The 25,216-nt window shown below is 27.6% G+C and overlaps 1 protein-coding gene across 8 annotated transcripts in view; it reads left to right on the top strand.

Moving 5' to 3' along the window:
- GluClalpha (glycine receptor alpha 1) overlaps positions 1-20,462 on the top strand; it is a 241,254-nt gene extending 220,792 nt beyond the window's left edge. For 5 of the 8 annotated variants that reach the window (XM_075367151.1, XM_075367154.1, XM_075367152.1 and 2 more), the window contains 4 exons: positions 8,115-8,197; positions 9,475-9,609; positions 11,027-11,457; positions 16,913-20,462. In XM_075367151.1, coding sequence (XP_075223266.1) covers positions 8,115-8,197; positions 9,475-9,609; positions 11,027-11,457; positions 16,913-17,146 — 883 coding nt within the window. In that variant the 3' untranslated portion in view covers positions 17,147-20,462. The remainder of the gene's footprint in view (positions 1-8,114; positions 8,198-9,474; positions 9,610-11,026; positions 11,458-16,912) is intronic. The other 3 variants (XM_075367153.1, XM_075367156.1, XM_075367155.1) reach the window with 1 other exon arrangement.
- Positions 20,463-25,216: the final 4,754 nt, after the last annotated feature.

The following is a 25,216-nucleotide window of genomic DNA, read 5'->3' as shown; positions in this document are numbered from 1 at the left end:
TGTTGCGGCGGACAACAAGGAGTCTTGGAAAAGTTTTATAAAATAGAAACTACTAGCGTTTAATGCATACTATTATTTTAATAATTGAATAAAAATGAGAATGCTGTCACCGTAAATTTCTTCAACTCCTTCGGGTTTAGAATTAGCCTGCTACAATCATTAAGTAAACAAATGTTGTTACTCTTAAGTTAATATTAAGTAATTTTTAGTAATTTCTAATCTAAATTATCAGTTGAAATCATCAAATTTTTGACCTGAAGTAATTCAAAGATTCCAATGTTGAAGCTTTTTAATCGATAATAATATATTCCCTTTGTGATATACTACTTCAGCAAAAAGATAAGTATAATTCGTCATGGGAAATGTGTAACTTTTCAATATTTTACAATTTTTTGATAAATACTATGCTCTGTAAATAAATTTTGCTACATAATTGATTACTTTTCAATACGGACCAGATAAAAATATTTTAGACCGAGGTGCTCTACCTTTGACCGGTGGATCATTAGTCCACTAATTATCGACCCGATAATTCAAATTAGTTGGTTTTGTGATCCACTAGTCCAAAGGTTTGTAAAATAATTTTGTTTTAATTTTATAATTATAAGACATATTTTATAATTATAATCCTAATTATTGGATTTTGTCTGATTAGTTTAGAGAAAAGAGATAGGAGAGAGATCGACCTGTAATTTTCAGGAAATTACTTTTCCTTTTAAAATACCGGTCTGACAATGCTTTTCTTCAAGCGTACTAGAAAAGCTGTACCTCCAATTATAATGGTAGTCATCTAAATAAGAGTAAAGTAGCTTAATAAAAAATGATGAGAAAGTTTTTAAATATTCAGGGAAATATTATCGTATCCAATTTTATTTTACTTATTTTTTGCTTATTATTAATTCCAATTTTTGCTTTTAAAATCGAATTTCCCCATAAATGTAAGGTTTATTTTACCTGCCGAGTTTAAATTATACCAGTTATTCGCAACACTCAGTTGAGTTTTTTCTGATTGTAGCAGCTATTTATTCTCCAAATCGATACGGGTTATCAAAATCTAAATCAGATCGTTCTAATCATCTGTCTTAAGTTTATTATAGTCTTGTTTTTCTACTTAATGATAAATTATTTTTACTTTTAATTACTTCATTTGTAGTTTTCCAAAAGTTTTAAATTTCATGGCATTTTTTTAATAATCGTTTTACAATTATTTTATTTATCAAATGAATTTTAAGTCAGTTTATTTATTGAGTTCGTTCCATCAGATCATTTCGTTCCTTAATATTCAAATTTGTTATATAACTCAGATTTACGTGATCTCTCTTATAGCTCTGTGTATAACGCATTGTTTTCTATAGGAAGGAGTAGACTTTAAAGTTAGCTTTTTCTAAGTTAAAGACGTCTCATACGTTTAATTTATTACGAATAATTTATTTTACATAAATGATTGATTTCACCTCCTCCTTTAGATGTTTCTAGAAAAGAAACTGATAAATTTATTCCTCTGTTAAGTTAGCAGCTTAGGTTTATCCTGTGTAATGTAATTTTCAATCTTTATAAAAACAGAAATCCGACACGATTAACCTCGACCCGTCTAACTTATTATGAATGTGTTGCCACACTAGATTTTGATGTAATGTAGTACATAGAATTATTATTATTATTAACTACTAACCATGTATATAACTACGGTTTACGGTACACAGTAGGTCGAGAAATGTTAGTTTTTATATTGTCGTGGACAAGACTTCTTAAATCTTAAAAACACCTATAAATACTGATTACTATCTGTACAACATAGTAATTCACATCATTTACCGCCTACATTACCATAGCACGTATCACATGTTTAACTACATAAACGCATACTATGCGTTCAAACTTCATTTTTCTACCTGGGTTAGCGATATCTTATAGATTGTATTTCATTGCCTTTTGATATATTTTAAAGTTTATCAGATGTTGGCAAGATTTCTTCATTTACACTTTTTGAACCGCGTAAAGTCAAATTCGTTTAGAATATTTATAATAATCATATTAATTAAAGATTACTAATCGCAAAATATTTTAACTTTTTAACAAAATTATCGGCCTCATTTCTTTGGTGCACGTTATGCAGACCGCGAAATTTTTTTGAGTAGTCTCGTAGGAGTCGAGAAATTTATTAATTTAGCTACCGTTTATAATTATACATTTTTACCTTACTTTAATGTATTTTAAGATCTTACAGTATTTTTTATATCAACAACATTTTGATTTTGTTTAACAGCGGCCTCTGTCAAAGGGCTTCGACAGAGTACAATGGGATAAATTAATTTAAACTTAAAAAAAAGAGGGTTAACTGAGGAGAGAGAGAGACGCTTGATAAAAGAGTTTACTTTTACCAGAGAATAATAGTTAAAGTGTGAGATGTGAGACAAAAAGGATAAAGACTGGAAGAGGAATTACGCAAGGTTGCTGCATGTCCCCTACTCTGTTCAATATACGTCTAGAAGAGATGGTTAAAGGTTGTTTTAATAGCAAAAGAGGAGTGGCAGTTGGAAGAAGGAAAGTGTAATGTCTACGATTCGCTGATGATATGGTGGTGGTAGCAGAGAGTGAAATAAAGCTAAATGAAATGCTTAATTAACTTAAATGAATCTTGTGAAAATAAAGGAATGATAATAGATAAAAACAAAATAAAATTCATGGTAACAGGCGGAAAAGTGGAGAAGATTGAAATCAGAGTGGGAGATGAAGTATTAGAGCAGATGGAGAAATTTAAATACTTCAGCAGCATTATAACTGAAGACCTAACTTGTACTACAGAGGATAGCAAGGAGTAAGGAAGCATTTAATAGGAGAAAATTTCTGTGTAGAAAATTGAGCTGGAATTTAAGAAAGAAATTGGCAAGATGTTATATTTGGAGTGTCATACAATATGGTGCTGAAATGTGGACACTAAGGAAGGTGGACAGAAGTCGAAAATTGAGGCATTTGAGATGTGGGTGTGTCATAGATTAATGTCAGACGGCAAGATCGTGAAACGAATGATAAGGTATTAGAAAAAATAAAAACGAATAGGAGAATGTTAAATGTAATTGGCAGCAGAAAAGGTACTGGTTGGTGCATTATAAGAGAAGAAAATGTTTAATGGTGGATGCAGTGGAGGGTTTGGTAAATAGAAAAAAAAGAAGAGGAGGAAAAATTTTTCAAGTGCTGGATGGGAATATGGAAAACGGGAAATCCAAAAAGACTAGGAGGTTGGCATAAGATATAATAAATGGACAATGGCCGTGCAAGACCTGCCCTAACGGAGAACACAATCAATGAATGAATGAAAAAATTATCGATTGCAAAAGATTCATTTTATTTACGAGCAATCCATTTATAAATAAAATATTCAGGATTAAACTTTGATTAATTTTTTTTTTTGTTCGGATCACATAATTATTCGTTTGATGTTCTTATCAAAATGTCGTGGAATTATTAATTGTAGTTTTATCTTTTACATCTAAATTAAGTTTGTTAAGTAAGTGTGTAAGTTTATGATCCTCAGTTTCATTCTTTTAAGGCTTTTTCTGAGTCTGGCTTTATCCTAACAGTACTCACCTTTCCGGTCGACAGAATTGATCTTTAACTGTTATTTACAATTACATCTCTAAAAATTAAAAAAAATATATATTTTTCCATATTATACCCAAGTTAAAAAAAAATCTAACATTATTTAATAATTTAACGTTCAGTCGACTTTTTTTTAATAAAAAATTAAATTATAATTTATTAATGAAATTTAACGACCGTTGCAATAATCTGAGGTTAGTGACCAGTTTTAAATTCGTTTATGAACACTTTGTTCCGCCTAAAATAAAAAAAAACGTAGCTAAATTTTTAGCTGAAGAAAGTTCATACGACGGATAGAAAAACTGTTTATTTAAAAATTTAGTAACGAATTACAGCGCTACGAGCAATGTGAAAACAATTTTCGTCCAGTTTTGTCATTTTACGAGATTCTTATCGTCTCGTGGAGTTTTATTAACGTACACTACATTTGTCGAACGGAACAAAAACATTTTATCTTAATTCTTTTGATATAATTGATTTCTTTAAATTTTCTTCAGTATTTTGGTAAAATAAAAGAACAGTGGCGCCTGTATTATTGTAAATATTAAAGTCTGCTTGTTGATATAATAATAATCTAAATAGTTGAAGATCAATGCGAACCGTTTCTTTCAAAAAGAAAATCATAAAATATATAAGTAAACAAAACAAGTTATATTCTTTTATTCGATGTGAAGTACAATTTAGATTTTTTAAATTAAAAAAAAAAAAGTTTAAGTTAAATTCCAAAAAAATGTTTTACTCCTTCAAGCTGTTACATTGAATAACAGAGGGAAAGTGTTTTTACTGGTAAAAAAGATGAAATACGCGATATTTTTTTCTCTTAACATTTTTTAGGTCCAGGAGTAGTGACTACTACAGGAATATTAAGGCAGCATCAAACTGATTTATATTATCATCAGGCGACAATCCGAGTCTAAACATTAACCAAATTTTCTGGTATTAGCCTGCGGTAGTAGCGCGGAGGACCATGAAAACGATCCCTATGTCATCCGATTGATGTTTGGTCTCGGGGAAAGGTAGTGGCATATTAAAAATTTTTTTAAATTCTGAATTTTTAAATAACATTAACTTATATTAGACGGTAAAAATTTAATCGGCCGTACCGTAAGTAATTAATTCGGCAAGTTTTGTTTATTAATGATTACATCATCTTATCTGTGACCGTTATGAGTGATTTAATGGTACGGAAATTTTTTTAAGGGAACTTAGAATATGTTGTAATTCGATACGCTATTGTATCCTATGCGGTTATAAGAGATTTTTACTTCATAACAAAAATGGTCGGAATAATAACAAAAAAATACTCCGCGAAAGGAACTTTTGTTTAGAGAATAAACTGACAGAGAGGTACTTCAAGCTGAATTATTATACACTGAAATCTATTTATTTATGGTTTTTTATCAGTTCGATAGAGGAATAGAGATTTAATTAAAAATTCATTTATTTACCTTCCAACAGATATTTTCTGTTTATTTTACTCACAGTCACTATTTCATTCACAAAAGTTTCCTATTAGAATAATTTAAAGTTTTCTTAAGCAATATCGAATTCATAATTATTTTTAGTAAAAGTTCATAAGTGTTTGTTTGACTCTCAAAGTATAACGATCCTATCTTAAATTAAAACTTTACAAATAATATTTTACATAATCGAATTTTTTTTTTAGTATTTTTTTGATGCCAAATACTTTTGTTGGCCTATGTCTCTTTGATCTTTTATGTCTGGGTAGAGTTATTTTTACGCGAGTAAATTTGTAGGGCTACAGATCGCTTTTGTGTTCACTAAATAGTTTCCTCAATTAAATTTAAGTATATGTCCGAGAGATTAAGATGTTTAATTTTTTATTTATATATTTAAAAGTTGTTGCCAGAAGAATTTTGTTTTCGAGCGGCATATTTATTAGAAATTATAACTGAAATGACTACACCAATTTCAGTGAAATATAATACGGCTGTTCGTCCGAATAACGCTAGGAACATTTTTTATATGTAACTGAAGAAAATAAAAAAAAGGGATAAATGAAAGTTGACAATATTTTTCCCCAAGTTATAAAAAGAATAATTTTTTTTTAACATAGTGTAGTGTCAAATAAAAGGGGATGTAATGTAATGCCAGCCGATGGAGAATTCTGATCTACTAGCCGGACCGAAGAAGAGATGCGGTCTCGAGACGATGTGACTAAATCGATTATTTCCTTTAACTAAAATCTAACTTTTTCCGTATTCCATCAAATAAATAAATCTTTTATTCTGGTCAGTATGTAGTAACACTTTATATAGATCACATCAGGAATACTAAATATGTTGTACACGAATGAAAAAAAAGGAACTACCGCAGATTTGACAAATGGATCTAGAAAAATTGTCGAAAATCTGGGTCAGAAAGCATAAAAAAATACAAAATTAAGTATAAAATAAAAAATATATATCATTTATGTCCATATCAATCGTTTAAAATATTAACACATGAAATAATGCTAAGATAATACATAAGATATAAACTATAAAAAATAGTTAACATTTTATAAGTCATTAATGAAAATTATTTGAACAGAAAGTTCAGGTATTTTTTAATCTTTTAATTGATATTATTTAAAAATTCATTGATAGAGAAATATTGTCTCTGCACAGATAAATTTTTTAATTTTATTTTAAATAAATTGGTGAGAAGATTTTTTTTAAATGGTTCAGTAATTTATTAAAAATGGTAACGGAAACATTTGGCCCTTCCGAATAAGCCGAAATACTTTGTTGAGTTGCATGAAAACAGTTTTGTTAAAGGTGGGTATTGTTAGTTTTTAAGAATATATGACAATTCTTTTTAGCTAAGAATGTAAATTTATAAATATAAGAACAAGAATAAGTTTACATATTTAATTTTCTAAATATCGGTTTACACGAGTCATAGCACTGGGCACGCCGATTAATGATCTGGCAACCCAATTTTATATCTTGAGAACTCGTTCTCAATTGAGGGATTTCCAAGAGAAATTATACTTTACAGGGAATGTACATAAGCATAATAAATAATTTATAATAATGCTTAGTGTTTTACTAAGGCAATTAAACCAAAACAGTACGGTTTGATTTTGTCGCGGTCGAAATCGATTTGATCATTCCAAGAGAATTTTTCATCTAATAAAACACAAAGAAATTCCGCTTTATAGGCAAAAGAAACACTATAATTTTCATTAATGGGAATTTTATCCACGCGTTCAGAAAAGTTACTTTACCTGAATAGCACAGTGCAACAGCTTTAATCGTATTTAAAATGAATGATTACAATCCACAAAGAGGATAGTTTTTGAACGGTAAACAAATCTATAAAACAAAAATTGACTTCATTTTCCACCTTATACTTCTAGCTCGCATACACCGCAAACAAACATCAAAATCATTTTTAATAGAATTTTTATGCATTCTCTTGAGTGTATCGAACTAAATTAATTGTTTTGAGGAGTTATAAAAATATTTTTTTTAAATAAATTTTTAGGTTGCGTTATTCCGAATGTATCTGCAGCTGTGAATAATAGGCATCATAGAGAATGTTTATTATTAATCTGTCATAAACATGTTTTTTTTTTAAAATTGATATCAGTAACCGAGTAATTTTTATGTCTTTGTTTATCTGTAAATAAATGACTTTACAATAATAACCAATGTCATTAAATAAAGAATAAGGAAGTGGAAAACAAAAAAATAATCTTTACAAAAAATTATAATTTTAATACTTGAAATCTAAAACTGTATTTCTAAAATATATATAATATATATATATATATATATATATATATATATATATATATATATTTGCTTTTGTTTCGTTTGTATGTATTTAAAAAGAAAATCAAAAGCACACGCATAAAGTTCAACTACAGTAAATTTATTAAGAGATCCGATGAGCAAAAATGATATAATACAGATTAGATTGCCGATTACCTTGCAACAATTCCGATCATTTCTAAAATTCCGTTCTACCTCGTAAACAAACACAAATTCATAAGGCCTGCTTTTTCTCGTTTAATTTCTCCTACATGTATGAAAAAAATTATAAGAATTAAAAACATTTTGTTAGATACATTGTTGACTTAACAACAAACATTGTTGAATTACCGCATATTCCTCCTTGTGCCGGATTTTAACCATCGACTTGAAGATAACGTTGTCGTATATTTTTTTTTACGAAAATTTTATCTATTTTAATCGTTTTCTTCATAAAATCATCACTATTGTACATTTCCAGCGAACAAATTTCAAAAATAACTGTTGCACTTTAGTATTTTTTTTAATCCAAAACAATAGTTTTTAAATGGACGTCAAAAACATTCAAGAAAAAAAAAACTATGCTACAGTAATTTTTTAACCAATAGTAAATGACTTCTCCCATGTTACAGAATAAAAAAAAGTTACTTTAATAATCTGATACAGTTCTTCCTTCTATTGTATTTTACATATAAATTGGATTTGGTTTATACCTATTTACTTGTATAACAATTTTTTTTTTTTTACTTTTAGGATCTCATTGACGTTGTCATGTCCTATGAATCTGAAACTGTATCCTCTTGACAGACAAGTGTGCTCATTACGAATGGCTAGCTGTAAGTATTTTTGCACTTATTATTATTTTCATAACTGAAAAGGCAGAATATTTATTATGTAATAATATTGCAGTTAACTGTCAGTTTGAGAGTTCCTGTACTTAACTTATTAACTTTTGAAATAAATTATTTAAGGATATCTTTTATGATTTTTGTTATTTTAGGTATGGATGTTTTTATTAATAATTAAAAAATAGATTTTTATTGTAAATATTTAATAATAATTGTATTTAAAAATTATATCATCTAACTGATACAATCATACGTATACCTTAAATAAATATATTTTATAAATAAACCACATAAATCATTAAATCTATTTAATGTTTTAATTTATTATTATTCTACAATATAAATCTTATAAATTTGATGGCTTTCGTGTTTAATAGTTGGTTTTCTCTTCTAAGTATCTAAACAATAAAAAAAAAGCTGAACTAACGCTTGGCAAAATTTCAGTTCTCTAGAAATTAAATGTATCACTGACATAAAATTACTATTTTACGGTTTTTTTTATCATAATGACCACTGGTTTATGATATTTATTTTATAATAATAGATATTGTTTTTTTTCAGATTAAGGAAAAAACTTAATTGAAAATGACAACACTAATACAATGGCAATAATGAAAGTGATGTTTTAATTTCTAATCTATAAATAAATTGTCTCTTTTGATGTACATTTATAATAAAAAAGAATGTAAACTGTGTGATAAACTACATTTATATTTTAAACTACATATTTCAATATTTTATTCGTAAATTATTTTCTAAAGAAAATTATAAATATTTTTAATGAAAAATTAAGAAAATAAAACTAATTTATATACATATATTTTGATAAGTATTTTTGTGTTACGCCTAAACTTTAAACAAAGTTGATTTTTATAAATTTGTTTATTATAAAATTTGACACAAAATAGATACTAAATCCTGATAATTTTATATTAAGCACTTGATTCCAAATTATATTAAAAAAAAGTGTAACTCCCCTGTTGCTTTGGGTTTTTATATTGTCTCTTCCTGATATTATGACAGCTAAAGTGTTGGTGATAATTATAAATATATTGGTAATTATTTCTAAAGAGAATGAATAGCAAAGTATGTGATGAAAAGCTACACATTCTATCTTTTCTGATGTATTACTGTAACTATAGTTCTCAGAAATGAGAATTGTACGCTTCACTTATATTTATAGATAAACATAAATTTTAAACAAATTTTACGCGTTTTTATAATATCTATCTTGTAATAATAATGAATAATTATTTTACACACAGATGGGTGGACGACAGATGATCTTGTATTTCTTTGGAAAGAAGGAGATCCAGTACAAGTAGTGAAAAATCTCCACCTTCCTAGATTCACACTGGAAAAATTTCTTACTGACTATTGCAATAGTAAAACAAATACAGGTCAGTTACTTTTGAGTTTCATTTAGAATATGAGAGATTTCTTTTTGTAAATGAACTGTCAGTAGTCAGTAATCAGTAATTACTGTCGATCACCGTTATATAACAAATTGTTTTTAACAAATATCAACAGCATCCATTTAAACTGGATGCAATTCTCACCTGGGATAAATTTCATGACCTTAAAAAAGAGAACTTACACATAATTGTAAATAAATGTATTTATAAGTTAAGTGTAGATGACCTGAAATTCAATATCAGCCACTCCTGAAATCAGAATAGCTGTTCTCCTAAAGACTAAAAGCATACTGAGCTGAGCTTACAAAGGAAATCAAGATGTGAAATGGTTTCTCACTGTTTTTCCCTTGAGCTGAACATACTGTTTGCATACCAGCATATTGAGTCAACCAAAGTAGTGATTTTCAACTCTTCTAGTGATACCCTGACTCAAAATAGAGACTGGCAGTACCATAAAAATATCATATCATAAAAAGAAACTAAGATGGTTTTAATTTTTTTTTAATGTCATTTTATTTTTCACTTTTTAATAATTATTTTAAATTCAGGTTGGCCTACAAACATTATTAGTATGAAAAATGATACTTTCAAGAAATGCAAACCAAGAAACATGTGTCTTGATAAAATAAGAAAAAAACTTAGAGAAGTGATATAAAGCATCTGCTCCTGCATATGCTTAAATTTTCTGGAATGAAGAGAACAGGATATTATTTTTTTGTTGCATCATGGTAAAATTGATAATGAATCCAGAACACTTGTATAAAGATTTTGCTATAATACATGAGTTAAGGCTATTAGGAATGTGAGAATATGTATTATTTGTTACCTTACATTTCCAATTATTTTTCTTGAATTTTAATATGAATTATTTTAACTACAATATAGATATCAGGCTATATATATCATTATTCTATAGAAATCATAATCTAAACAATTGTGTTAACAAAGAAATTGAAAATTATCTATAAGGTAGTAATTTTTAGTTTTAAATTTTACTTTTTAATTTTTATCTTTTCTGCTCAAGCTACATGTAACTTGTAAGCTTTTTCTTAAATTTTTGTAAGTTTTCCAACAGGAAAAATTTGCAACAGGAATGTCCTTTACAAAAAAAAACTTCAAAAACAGTCCATCTACTGATAATTGAGGCATAAATAAATACAATTAGGTTCAATTGAAAACCTCCTTCTCTTACAGAAATCCATTAATAAGTCTTAGTTAACTAACTGAAAAATTTTGTCCATATTGTTTAATGTATATCTACTTAATTATGAACTCTAGAGTAATTTCTTTTGGTAAACATGATGTAGTTCATCTCATTTCTTATGTCATCTGTAAATTATCTAAATAGGGACTGATTTGAATAAAATATCTATTTCATAATTCTTATTGCGGTTTTTTTCAGGTGAATATAGTTGTCTGAAAGTAGATTTGTTATTTAAACGGGAGTTCAGTTACTACTTGATACAAATATATATACCGTGCTGCATGCTTGTCATCGTATCATGGGTATCCTTTTGGTTGGACCAGAGTGCAGTGCCCGCTCGCGTTTCACTCGGAGTCACTACCTTGCTGACAATGGCCACTCAAACATCAGGAATAAATGCATCACTTCCTCCAGTTTCTTATACCAAAGCGATTGATGTGTGGACAGGGGTATGCCTTACTTTTGTATTCGGAGCATTACTAGAATTCGCTCTGGTAAATTACGCTTCACGTTCAGACATGCACAGAGACAACATGCAAAAACAGCGTCGTCAGTGCGAACTGGAACATGCGGCTCAACTGGAAGCTGCTGCCGATTTACTTCAAGATGGAGGTGCAACTTTTGCTATGGTCAGTATTTAAAACAAAAACACTTCTCTAAGTTTACTGTTACGTACAAGATCTGTTCAGAAAATAAGCGAAATTTATTTTTTTTAATCTTTATTTTTAATTTTACAGATTATTGTTCCCTTCAAAGTATTCCCTCCTCTATTCACACACTTTTCACAGCGGTGTTTCCAGTTCGCGAAGCAGCCCTGAATAGCTTCATTTGAAGTGGCCTTTAAGATCCGTGACGAATTTGCTTTAATGACATCAGTAGTTTAAAAACGGCGTCCTTTCATCACTAATTTTAATTTCGGAAGTAAGAGAATATCGCAAGTAGCCAGGTCTGGCGAGCAAGGAGGCTGAGGGAGGACAATCACTGATTTTTGGCACAAAACTGACAAATTGAAAAGCAAATTGAGTAAGCACGGTTCACTGTTTCACCTTGAGACAAGAATTCAAAATGCACAGTTCCATTAAAATCGAAAAAACAGAGAACATCACTTTGACTTTGGATCGAGACTGACGTGCTTTCTTGGAACGCGGAAATCTTTTGCCAGTCCATTGTGATGATTGAACTTTTGTCTCAATGTCGTAGCCATAATCCTAGTTTTCGTCTCCGTTCTGATATTTTGTGTGAATGTTTAATAGTCATGGCTTGTTCAAGAAGTTGCTGACAAATTACCACTCGATGTTCTTTCTGATGTTCGGTCATCAAATGAGGAACAAACTTTGCTGCAACGTGATGCATGTTCGATTTTTCAATCAAAATGTCATGGCATGATCCAATCGAGATGCTAACCTCTTCTTCAAGTTCTCTGACAGTCAATCGACGATTTATACACACCAGATCGTTAATTATGTGAAGGTGGGTGTCATCAGTTGTAGTCGAAAGCCTTCCTGGTCGAGGATCATCATTGACTGATGACCACTTTTATATCACGAAAACAATTTGTAGAATTGAGTACAACTCAGAGCATCATCTTCATAAGTGTGTTTGAGAATTTGAAACGTTTCTGTGAAAGTTTTTCCCAGTTTCACACAAAATTTTAAGTTTTATCGTTGCTCCCGAAAATCGCACATTACAAAAATTGCTACTAACCCTCAAACACGTTGTACTTAAATAACAATAATACAAAACCTAAACGAGATATCAACAATCCAAGAGCATGTGGTTACAGAGGAGGTTATTCGGAACACAATGCTGCCAACCGCACGACACTAAATATATCAATCTGCGCAATTAAAAATTGCGTAATTAAAAATGTTAATTATAATTAAGATTTTAATTATGCGCATATTATAGTTTTCGTCTATTATTATATTATATTACATTTTAATTAATAACATTTATAATTATTAATGTTATTTTCTGAATAAACCTCATAATTAATAATAACTGTACATTAACTTTATCATTAATCACAGCTAGTATTTACATAATCAAATTTTACTTTAAAATATTTTAATCCTCCATTTATCATCACCAATGAAAAAACCTAATTTCTGTTGGTTTGGAGGAGCTGCTTGTGCAATAAATAAAGGACTATCTTACTGACAATCAATCAGTAAATTAAAATTACATTTTTTGAAGCGAAAATCTATATAAAAACTAGATCCTCAGTCCAAAAAGTAGACCAAGGAGTGCTACTTGGAGATATCCTTTTTAATGATAAAATAATTGAATGATTAATTTATTTATTAATTAAAGGTAAATAATTTCCTCAATTATATTTATTAAATTTTTTATTAATGAAAAAATAATCCAACTTTAAAAATAAATAGAGAAAACAAGAAAATAATGTTGTTTCAATCTGTGTGACAAAGTGGTAGCATCTTGGCCTTTCATCCAGAGGTTTGAATGGGTTTGAATCTCAGTTATGGCAACAGTTCAAGCTTCAAGCTTATTTATAAGTCATCATAGAAAGTCATCATTAGTGAAGTTTTTTGGTGTGATGATTGATCATACCCCTTCTAATATTCATAGAGATTTTGTTTGCTAAAATCTAAATTCAGATATATTTAAAACTAAAGCAATGATAAATTTGCAAGAACACAAATTGTCAATGATAAATTTGGAAGAACACTTTAGCACTGTAATCTCTCATATATATATATATATATATATATAATATTTGATACAGTTTTAAGGAGCATCATGTAAAAAACGTTTTGAAAGAGGTTTTAGACTGCAGAGGAAAGCTATTAGATATATGGAAGAATAAAAATAGGGAAATAGGGAACTACCTGCAGTAGTCTTTTAAAGGTTCAACAGCTGATGACAATTCCTTCATTATTAATTTACAAAGAAACAGTTGATTGCATGCAAGTAAATTTTAAAAGAGATTGATGCTCATTATTATAATGCAACAAATGGAAAGAGTAGATTTGTGGAAGCTCATAGAACAAGATTGTTTGTAAACCATCTTATGTAGTGCCTAGGTTTACATAGTATTAACCTAACATATGTGATCAGAACTTGTGATGATAAACAAAAATTCTTGTAAAACAGATTGAATGGTTTTCAATTAAAAATTATTTTTATTCTCTTGATGAATTCTTTCTCTTCTCACTCATAAGTCAGTTATAGTTTTAGGTTTAGGATTAGACATAAATTCAACTGTTGACTTGCCCTACAATCAGTGCAAAGTAACAACAGGCTATTATAAAAAAAGTGTGTGAATGAAGCATGTCCAGTGGAAAAATGTATATATTAAACATGTCTTAAAAAAATAATAATACAAATTTTATATTTTTATAATATATAAAGACTTAGTTCAAAAAATATTAAATATGGCTTACCGTATATAACTTATTAATAAAAACTAAGAAATTAAATTTAAATATATAAAAGAATGTGAAGATCTCAAAAAAAAGAAAGCAGAATAGCAGAATCGGGTTTCCAGATAACCTTTTTGATACTAATTACTTTATTAGTGGAGTGCGTGATAAATTAGGAGATATAAATTAACCAAAAAAAGATATTTAGAAACCATAATTCCACAAACATTAAAAACTGATATTTAAAAAAAATTGTTGTCATGCTTTGTCTGGTTGACCAGCAAAAATTAATTAATGATTTATAAAAAAGAAATATGTGAAGAGTTTTATTTAGCAGGCACTGCTGTTATCACTATTAAAAAAGCCACCATAAAATTAAGCTCTGAGGAAAGTAAAATGTAAAATTTAATTGAAGTACTTGTATAATTTAATAAAAATTACATTTTTCATGTACCTATAAAAACAGATCAATAATATCTTTTGAAATAAAAATAAATAAATTGAAATTGAATTGTTCAGCCTTTAATTTTATATATTATGTTAGTTTCCAATTTTCTAGTTTTAATTAGTCCCAGCTATTGTGAAAATCATCAGATAATGCCAACAGTATTCACAAATAAAGAGAAATTACACCCAGTATTTTTTAAATTAAGCAATTTACAATAAATAGTTATTAAATGCTTTGATTTTTGTTAATTTATTCTCTTGGATGTTTTTTTTTATTTTTACTTCTTTACTTTTGTAATTACATCATTATTCCTTGTTTTTATTTATTTTTAACATTCTCATTGTATTTAATATCCATATTTTGTCATTTTTGTACCTCTACTAGTATTTACCTAGCATTACCAGTGTTACACAACTTTACCCAAGTGGTGATCAGTGTACAACCAGTACTGACTCATACAAATACCAATATAATTACCATAAAAAATCTATTGAATCTTGTACATTAAAGAAATCATATGGAATTACTGTGCAGAGAGTTGTTCTTGGTCAAAATACTAAAACTTTATTTGCTACAAATACTGTACGAAAAGTTATGTTTTGTAATATCCTCGTACAGGTTGAAAAGATTGTAAATGTATCAGCATCTTTTATTTTCATTAATAGAAAATGACTTGGAGGTACTTACCCCAAATTCATATTTTGAAAAAATGCATCATATACAATTTGTTAACTGAGAGGATTAGAAGGACAAAGAACACTCAGATTATTTAGAAGTCATTATTATATTCATTTCGATTCTGTGCATTGCCATGTAAACTTTCTACTAGTAGCTTTAGATTGGCTACACATTTATAATTTGATTACTTCTACAAAAAAATAGCAGCAGAAACTTTTCTAGAAAAAAAGTCTTGTCTTTAGTCTTTACCTTGCTTATAACAAGAAGTTCTACCTTTTACACAGAATTGTATGTCTATATTAGTAGAATTTTTCACTATGAGATGTGATAAAAAAGTATGTGACCTTGGCTCATAAAAACAAAAATACCAAATCTATTTAGTCCAGTGACTTATCCCCTTTTTATAAAGCAGGCTTCTTCTGATGTAACTCAGTTATCCCAGCAATGTCTCCATTGTTGAAAGCATTTTTCAAATACATTTTTAGTGAACACCATGCATTCCTTTGTTGCATTTCATTGATTCTTCTTTGTCTTCAAATCTATTTTCTTTACTCTTAGAAAAGAGACAAAAATCGTAGAGAGCCATGTCTGATGAGTAAGGAGCTTGGTGAAGGTTTGTTCAGTCCTGTGTTTTGCCAAGAATCTTTGAATAAGTTCTGATGCATTGCTTGCAGCATTGTAGTGATGAATTTTCACTACACCATGAAAGCCATCCTGATATTTTTTTTTTTATTATCAAGGTTTGGTTTATCATAAGTATGGTCCTCAAGTCAAAATAAAGAGTAATACATACTGTTCATCAGCTAAGAGATGCTGTTTCTTGCAAGAAACCATAGAATTGGGAAAATGGCAACTAGAAAATTGTCAAAACACTGGATCGAACAACTTCACCAGGCTCTTCAATCACTAAACATGGCTTCCTTTGAATTTTGGCTCTTTTTTTTAAGTTTAAAATTCCCCTTAAAGGAAACGGGCCAAAAGAGTTGAAACAAGAGGACTTATGGTACTCACTAGAATTGTCTTTGAAGAATGCTTCCAACAATAGAACGTTGTATACAACAGTTGTTCATCAACTATTGTTATATCAACAGAAACTAGTAGTAGTTTTATAGATAAAAATATGTCTACTTCTGCTGTACCATTAAACTCACTGATATACACAGTTTAAATAGCACAAATTTTGGCCTTAAAATCTATACTGTATTTACAGTCACAGTCACAGTGAAATTCTCATACAGTTATTATATTTCATCCACTCTAGAGGGAGAAGGAGAGAAGGATGAAGGAAAAATCAATCTGAAGGGTTGCAAGTCTCTCAGTAGATCTGAGTTGTTTATTACCTTACCCAAGCAAATAAAAAAATTAATAAAATTTTTAGCTGATACACTGTTTCAAAAATTAATTAATTTTCAACAAAATTTAAATTACATATAATGTTGTGCAAAATTTGTATGCAGCGTATTTATTTATTTTCCTTCCAGTAAATATAGGCCAATACCCGCTTACAGAACCCTACTCCTTTTTTATTTTTTGATGATACAGTGGTTGCTAATACAGTGGTTGAATTTGTTTCAGAAGCCTCTCGTACGACAGCCCGGTGATCAAACATTGGAGAAAATGCGACACTGCAAGGTGCATATGCAACAGCCACAGAGACCGAACTGTTGTAGAACATGGCTGTCCAAGTTCCCTACCAGGTCGAAACGTATCGATGTCATTTCACGTATAACCTTTCCATTGGTGTTTGCTTTTTTCAACCTCACTTATTGGTCAACATACCTTTTCCGTGAAGATAGTGAGGGCGAATAGATGGCTTTCTTACCTACTGCCCCTGCCATCACGACCACTGCTATAAAACAACCTTCACTCATAATTACAATCATCATTAAAACACCCTGTAAACAATAGAAAAAAGTATCACTAACAAACATTTTAAAGTACATACAACAATTACTATTCGCAAATTTTATCATAGTGTTTATTATTGGTACATTTCATGTTTATATTACATAGGATAGCATATTCTCCAATATTAAAAGCAGGATATTAGAATTTAATTTTTTATTAATGTTAAATTAACTGTTTTCCCTAAGTTTTGTTTTTTATTTTAGTCAGTAGCATCTGATGTTATGTAGTCAATTTTGTAAAGAATATGAATGATCTGTAAAACTTTGTGCAAATAAATTATACTGGTATTGTTTGCAAAGAGAGTTATATTGATGATCAAAAGTGATTTCTGTGATGTAATAAAAATTTACCATTAAAACTTCACTAAAAATCTTAAATGGAATAAACTGTTTTAAAAAAACTGGATAACAGTCTATTTATTAGCTGCATTTCTGTCTTTATACAAAGATATTGGTCTCAAAAATATTAGAGATAATATTTAAATCAAAGTTAACAATATTTACTTAAAAAAGATATTCAAGGTGATATTTTAGAAGGATAATTTATCTGTCTTAAATCATTTAATATAATTTCATAGTTATGAAAAATAACACAAATGGTTAATATTCTTGATATTAAATTATCTCTCTAGAAAGAAATTCTGGAACTGACTTGTATTGCAAAATAAAATTGTAACTTATTATTACTGTACTACTAAAGTGTAAATTTATTTATATAATTTATAGAATATAAGGGTTCTAAATTTTATAGAACTTCTATGTAATATTTATTGATGTCATTAAAAAGTATGTGTATTTAAAAATTCAGTTAAACTTCCATATTGCTATTTATTTGGGGTACTTAAATTTATAAAATACTTTTTCAGAAATAAAAATTATACGAAAAATTAAGGTGAAAGTATTGATTGATCTTCCTGATTTAATTTATTCTATCATTTAATACCTTTATTCTATGAGTTTAATAAGTATTATTTCAAAAATTATCATGCATTCAGATTTATGAAACCCAGCAAATTATGCAACCATCCTTCTTCAATTTTTTTCTGCTTTTCTCTTCCTAATGTATCAAGCCAAATGATTCTGATTGGACTTTCTCATTCTTAGTTTTCCTCTCATTCAGTTGATTGATCTTTCAGTTACTTGAGGAAGTTTTTCTTTACCAATCGGTCATCAATCTTTCATACTTGTCCTAGCCATTGCAGACATTTGGATTTCAAGCATTAAATTTTCATTTTACTCAGTTGAACTCTTCCTACACTTCTTTTTTCTTCATTCACTAGTGTCAGTTCAAATATTCTTCTAAGTATCTTTCTGTTGGTTATCACTATCCTTAATCTTTATCATTTATTTTATCACCTGAGCTTCATACCCATAAAATAGACTTTAAACCAGAACAGTTCTGCAGAGTTCATCTCAGTATATCTGAATAGCACTCTACCCTTTAGAAGTGGTTCATTGCTGTTCACTGTTTGTTGCAGCATCTCATTTATTTGTGATACCTGGTGTTACTTTTCCATGTGTATTCAAATTCCCAAATGTTCTGAAACGTTCCAAAATTTGTGATCAGATACTCTAAATTTGCGATAAAGGTTATTTTACATGCTGTCTCTCACCAAGTTACGCTATTTATTTTAATAATATACCATTAAGTTTGAAATGTGTCTTCTAAATTTGATGAACATACAAAACTCATTATAAGCGCTTGTATTTTGTTGGCTTCTCAGTTAATTATATGTTTTATGTAAAAAAATGTGGTTTAACATTTGAAATGGTTTTACATGTTATGAATGGTAAACACCTTATTCTATGTTATACATTACAGAGACAATGTATAGAATAAATTTAAATAACAGATAATTGAGTTTAATTAAACAGGAATGAACATTGTTTTCAATTTTAATATTAAAATAAAATTCTTTAAATAAGATTCTCTAAATCATTCATTTAAATTCATAATTGAACTTTTTATTTATTATTTTAAAAATTGAAACTTTAGACTTGCATCTAAATTACAATTTTTTTTTTTTTAATTTTCTGCATTATCCATCACACATTTTTGTATTTTATTGACTGACAGTAGAAATTATTAAAAAATATATATATTAAAAATTCATAGAAAATTCAAATAAAATTTATATCTAAGGGATGATTTTTACTTTACTTTTACTTTAAGGCAAAGCAATCTCCATCTTTTAGCCATCTTCACTAATAACTGGATAGTGTATGACTGAGATAATAAAAAATTATTTGATACCAAACTCATCCAAATATAGTTTACTAGCATCCAAAACTAATAAGTCTCTGAAAAAAATTTTATTACTTTTTTCAAAAAATAATCAATCTGACATACATAGAAAAGACTTACTGATTATATAAATTGTTTATATGTTAAGTAATTATTCTGTTTTAGGGATGGAAAAAACATTCTCATCTCAATGTCATATAAAAATCCATTATGATGTTTTTATACTGATTTTAATGCTCTTTTATATCGGCTTATAGCAATTTCAGCTTCACAAAATTAACAGTAAAAACCAACATTATAGGAATTTTAAAAAAAATATAGAAATATTTAACCTAGAAAAACTGTTTTACAAAATATTAATCTTTTAGAAAAAACTTTTTGCAGGAATTTTTTTCCTACACAAAAATATCAGTCTTCCATTTTTCATTTTTTGCTTGATAATAGGGTAAATTATCATACCCTTACAAATTTTTTTTTTGCTTAATGAATCAAATTTTTATAAGTATCCTCAATATGCACTCCTTCTTGAGTAGTTAACTTATCTAGACAGCTACCTGAGTTTGAAGAAAAAACTTAGGTTTCATACTGAAAAAATTTCTTTTTAAATTAAATGAATGTAGCTGCATAATCAGAAGCAGTTCTAAATTGCTTATGAATTCTTTTTTTGAATCGCTTGTCAATTCTTGTTACAAGGAGGTTTTAATTTGACTAGTCAGAAGAAGTTACTTTGTGTTGTTTTCTGCTATGGTTCTGACTGAAAATTTTACTGGTTATTTATTTTTGTCTGAAAACACACGTTAAAGATAATAAATAAAAAAAAATTAAAATCAACTATATATTTATTTCAAAATGAGACTTTTGGAAGGAGGTATTCAATAAGGATAATGCAACATTTATTGTAAAACAAATAAATAATCCACTGTTATATTTGATATTAATTGATTAATATACGCAATCCAATATTGTTTCTGAAGTTAGATTTTTTTTTTTAATATTCAATTTTCCTTGTCCTTTAATCCAATTTCACATTTCAAAATCTTACAAAGAATATTAAAATGTAATTCCCTTTTGACTCTCTTAAATTTGAGGCAATAATTTAAGGTTCTATTTAAATTAAAAAATAAAACAAAAAATTAAGTAAATATTCAAACTGTCAGCCATACATCGCAGAACTCTCTATATGAAATAACTCTCTGTTTACTAATTACAATTGATTTACTAAAAGTGTATATCACATGAAAGCAATTTGTTTCTTTTAATTATCAAATTTTTTAACCAAAAAAATATTGACAGTCGATTAATAACAAATTAAGATTAAAAAAGGAGTAATACAATTTAATGTATATTTTAAAGTCATCATTATAATAAAGTGTAAAACACTACAAAAAAAATTAAATGTCATTAACTTTATTAGTGATTGATGTTGAGTTTGTAATTATATATATATATATATATATATGTGCGCATATTAAAACTTAATTTAAATAATTTTATTATTTTTCTATGTTAAGGGAAATTCTTTGTTTTATGTTTCTTTTAATAATGTTTTGTAGTGTTCTATATAATCAAAAACCTTGATTCTTTGTTCATTTGTAAATATATATTTTTTTTTAATGCAATAATCTCCTCCCCCTAACCTAACATGAAAACGTTTCTTGATAACATTACATTAGTTAATAGAACAAATGAATTAGAAACAACATGTTCCTTATAAAAACTTACATTTTCCTACAAATTTTACAATTTTTTCACACTTTTATCTGTACTTTTCTCCTGTTGAATGGTTAATATTTTTCTTTAAATATTTGTTATGATGATAATAATAAATTTTATATTGAGAAATAAAATTGCATAAAGTTTAAAAACGCTTACCATTTGCATTTATAACTTATTTATTTGCTTACAGTTTGTAAGCATTTTACAAATTTTACAACATTCCAAGTTTAATACAAGCCACCTTTTTCTTCTTTTTAACACATGAACTGAAGAAAGAAAAAACTAATCCAATACTCAGCAAAATATAGGATCTAGTTTTAAAAACATATATGTATTATTTACAAAGATACCATGACACCTTCTTACATAACGTTGAATCTACTAGAGGTAAAAATAAAAACAAAAATTATGTTTGGTTACTAGTACTTCAACATTAAATGTATGGAAATACATAGAAAAGAGGCTATGAAGTATGAGGAAATATGTAATAAATTGGAAGAATATAAAAAAAATATTTTTCTTTACAAATTGCTTTCAAAAGATAATCATAAAATATTTGAAGAAAAATTATGTAAATACACATATATTTTTTTTATAAGAGTACTTTGATACAATTCAGCCCCAGAACATAAACATATTAATAAATTTTAACAAATTCATTTAATTTAAATCTGCATAAGACAAAATAAAAACTAAGTCATGATCATTTTGTATTAAGCATTCCTGTACCAGATATAAAATCTACAAGGGAATAAATAAATAAATCTTTAGTCTGATACACAAGATAATAATACATTATATTCGTCACATCAACATAAGTTGCAAATATAAAAAAAATTGATGTTATTAAGTTCATATTAATTACTAATTCATGTGTTTAAATACTAACACAAGAAATAATCTTAAATCTAACATTAAATAAAAAAATTACTACAAAATAATTCACAATTAAGAATTGATCTTTGTCAGTAACTGAAGTTGACCTTAAATATAATCTTCATATTTCTTTTACGATCAATTTATTTTTTAGTCATGAATTAATGCAGACAAATACTCGTTAATCACAACATGATGAAAGCAGATAATGTTACTTGTGAATTTTTTCTATTCAGTAATGTATTGATTTCTTTGATAATTCTTTTTTAAAAAAAAGAATCAGCTTTATATAGTACTCGGGAGAAAACTCAAGTACTTTATATAGTACTCGGGTGAAAACTCTGTGTAGGCTGTTTCTAACAACAAAACATAACAGCTTGTACAGGTAATATTTAGGGATTGTCCGCCTGTATGTACTCCTTATGAGAATTATTTCTGAACCTGAGGAATCTGATTTGGAAGTTGCTGTACTGACTTCTGATTGATAAGTAATAGATAAGAGTTTCTTCTGCTGTCCACTGCAGAGTTAAAATCATGGTTTTCTGAAAGCATTAACTGTGAGACAAATTTCTAAATAAAAGGATAATATAGAATATCCTCACGTTATCATTACTACTTATAGGTTATCTAATCAGAGCTTTTTATATGAGAATCATTCAAATTATTGAATTTCATAAAAAGAGCTAGTCTCTTCATTAAAACTTTTTTAAAAAAGCTGGAAATTAAAAATTCCATTGAAAAGGGATTTTTGGCCAGAAATCTCAAGCTGATTTTGTAAAAAAGGTCGCTGTTTGATTTTGATTTTGTCGCTGTGAAACTTTACTCCACATAATCATTTCCTGATTGATCCTAATAAAAAGAATTCTGATGAAATATCATCCTATCATCCACTTTGTAAGGTGGATGTAGCAGAATCTATCAATGCAATTTTTTAATGTCCTTAAATGTTGATCATAGACTGTGCAGACCACTGTTATCTTAAAAGACCACTTACATTCTCTAATTTTTTTTTTACATTGCAGACTGTTTTAGTTTCAAACTTAACTGCATATTTGTGGTGATTAATAATATGATGTTTTCTAAAAATTAAATCACTAAAAATTGGCCTTTAGTATCTCAAACGATCATCACTTCATCAGCTGATAGTCAAGTCTTAAATATTTTCTTAACTGAAGAACAGAAATGCTTCCACTTCATGCTTTTCCTACTTGGATTCTAGTTCATAATTATTGGTCCAGATTTCAACACAAGCTGCTGTGCTTTCCAAAAATTTATTTCTTTCTCACAAATAGATTTTTTAGTTGAATATACAAGAAGTCCAGTTTCTTCATGATTATTACCTATCTTGCATATGTTCCATCTATCTTGCATATGAATCCATCAGTCTGTTATTGTAGATCAGCATTTGTGAACAGCATCACCACTTAGAATACAATTTTCAGTAATTTTTTCTTCTATAACTAACTTGTCTCAAATGAGTTGATTGATCTGATATCTCAGAGCCAGAGCTTAAGCTATTGATGTGACAATCAATAACAATTTCCTAATGTTAATTACCAGTAACAATTAATTTATCAGCTTTCAAATTGTTTGACTGGCTTTTAAAAGTTTGCATGATTCATTTAAGTTTTAAAGTATTTATAAAGGATCCAAGAATAAATTTATGATGGTTTTACTTCCTCTGAAACCAATGCCAATTACTAGTGTGAAAATATGTATCCATTAGCTGTTTTATATTCATGACAGCCAAGCTGAATTGTTTATGGCTTTAAAAGTATCATATTTTTTATTTAGATTTTTTTATTACTTTTTTCTCTTTACTTATCAAACGACCATTATAAGACAATGTTATACCAAAGAATAATTTGTATGTATCTATATATACTTGTAAGAACTAGAATTAATACATATATTTTTTATTTTTAACAAATACTTATCAAAACTATATAGCAAATATTTATCAGAACTAAATAATATCATATATATAAATGAACTACAATTTTAAAATGTGCTATCAAAAAAAAAAATAAATACAATAATGTTATCTCATGTTTAATTAAAAGATTTGTTGAATCTACAGTAGATAATTTTATTGGCTATTGAATTTATAGTTTGATATAAAGTTGCAAACGCAAGATATAAAATGTTACTTGTTCAAATGTACATAATCTATTTCATTATCTATTACAAATAACTATTAATACATTACTCTGTAATTTGATTCATTAATTCACCGAATGAAATGAATTGAAGAACAGCAAATCATCACTCTCTAGTAATCTGTACATGCTTTAAGCTGTACAGAATTTTCTTATGAATAGAAATGGAAATATATCTCCTGTACTATATGGTTTACGGCTTACATATTTAATTGCCTGTAATATGTAAACTACTACAAGAATGGTATAACCAGCTGAAAAATGTTGAGATTGATGTCAGAGCACTGATTATTTTTATATTTACTCTAAATCCAAGTCATTGTTTGAAGTATATTCATTTAACTGATTGGTTATATTTTCATTATTCTTTCAATATATTCAGAAAACAATAACTACAAATTTTTTTATTAGTAAAATATAATTGCAAATTTACTTTGTTTATGTAAATATTCTAAAAAACAGCATTTGACATTATTCTATTGTGATTACATTATGGGAAAGACAAAGTTGTAAAAAAAAGAATATTACAACCATCTTGAAATTGTCATTTTTAAGTTATTAAAAAAAAGAACATTAAGAGTTTTTGAAATTGGCATATAATTTTTAAAAAACATCAGTCCCTGTAAACTACTCCTTAAGATATTATTTTCATAATAACCATTATAAAATAAAATAATTTTTATTTTTTAAAAATATAAAAAATTACTGTTCATTTGTAAAAGTTTGATAATTATATATTAAAAATTTTGAATGAGTGGATTACTTTTTACACTGGAAATTTTTTTCTCGGTTTTAAGAAAACAAACGATTTTTAAAGACTAGATTTTTTTTTCAGTTCAATATTTTTTTAATTAATTTACACTATTATAGTAGAAATAATTTATAGAAAAGTTTTTAAATTTACATAGACTTATTTTGAGATAAAATTATAAAAACTTTACCAAAGTCTGAATTAGTTTTTATTCTAAATCAAGGT

Source organism: Lycorma delicatula, chromosome 5 (genome assembly GCF_047948215.1).
Source record: "Lycorma delicatula isolate Av1 chromosome 5, ASM4794821v1, whole genome shotgun sequence".
Taxonomy (NCBI): domain Eukaryota; kingdom Metazoa; phylum Arthropoda; class Insecta; order Hemiptera; family Fulgoridae; genus Lycorma; species Lycorma delicatula.
Note: the sequence above shows the minus strand (reverse complement) of the source record. Positions and strands in the feature narration are given on the sequence as shown.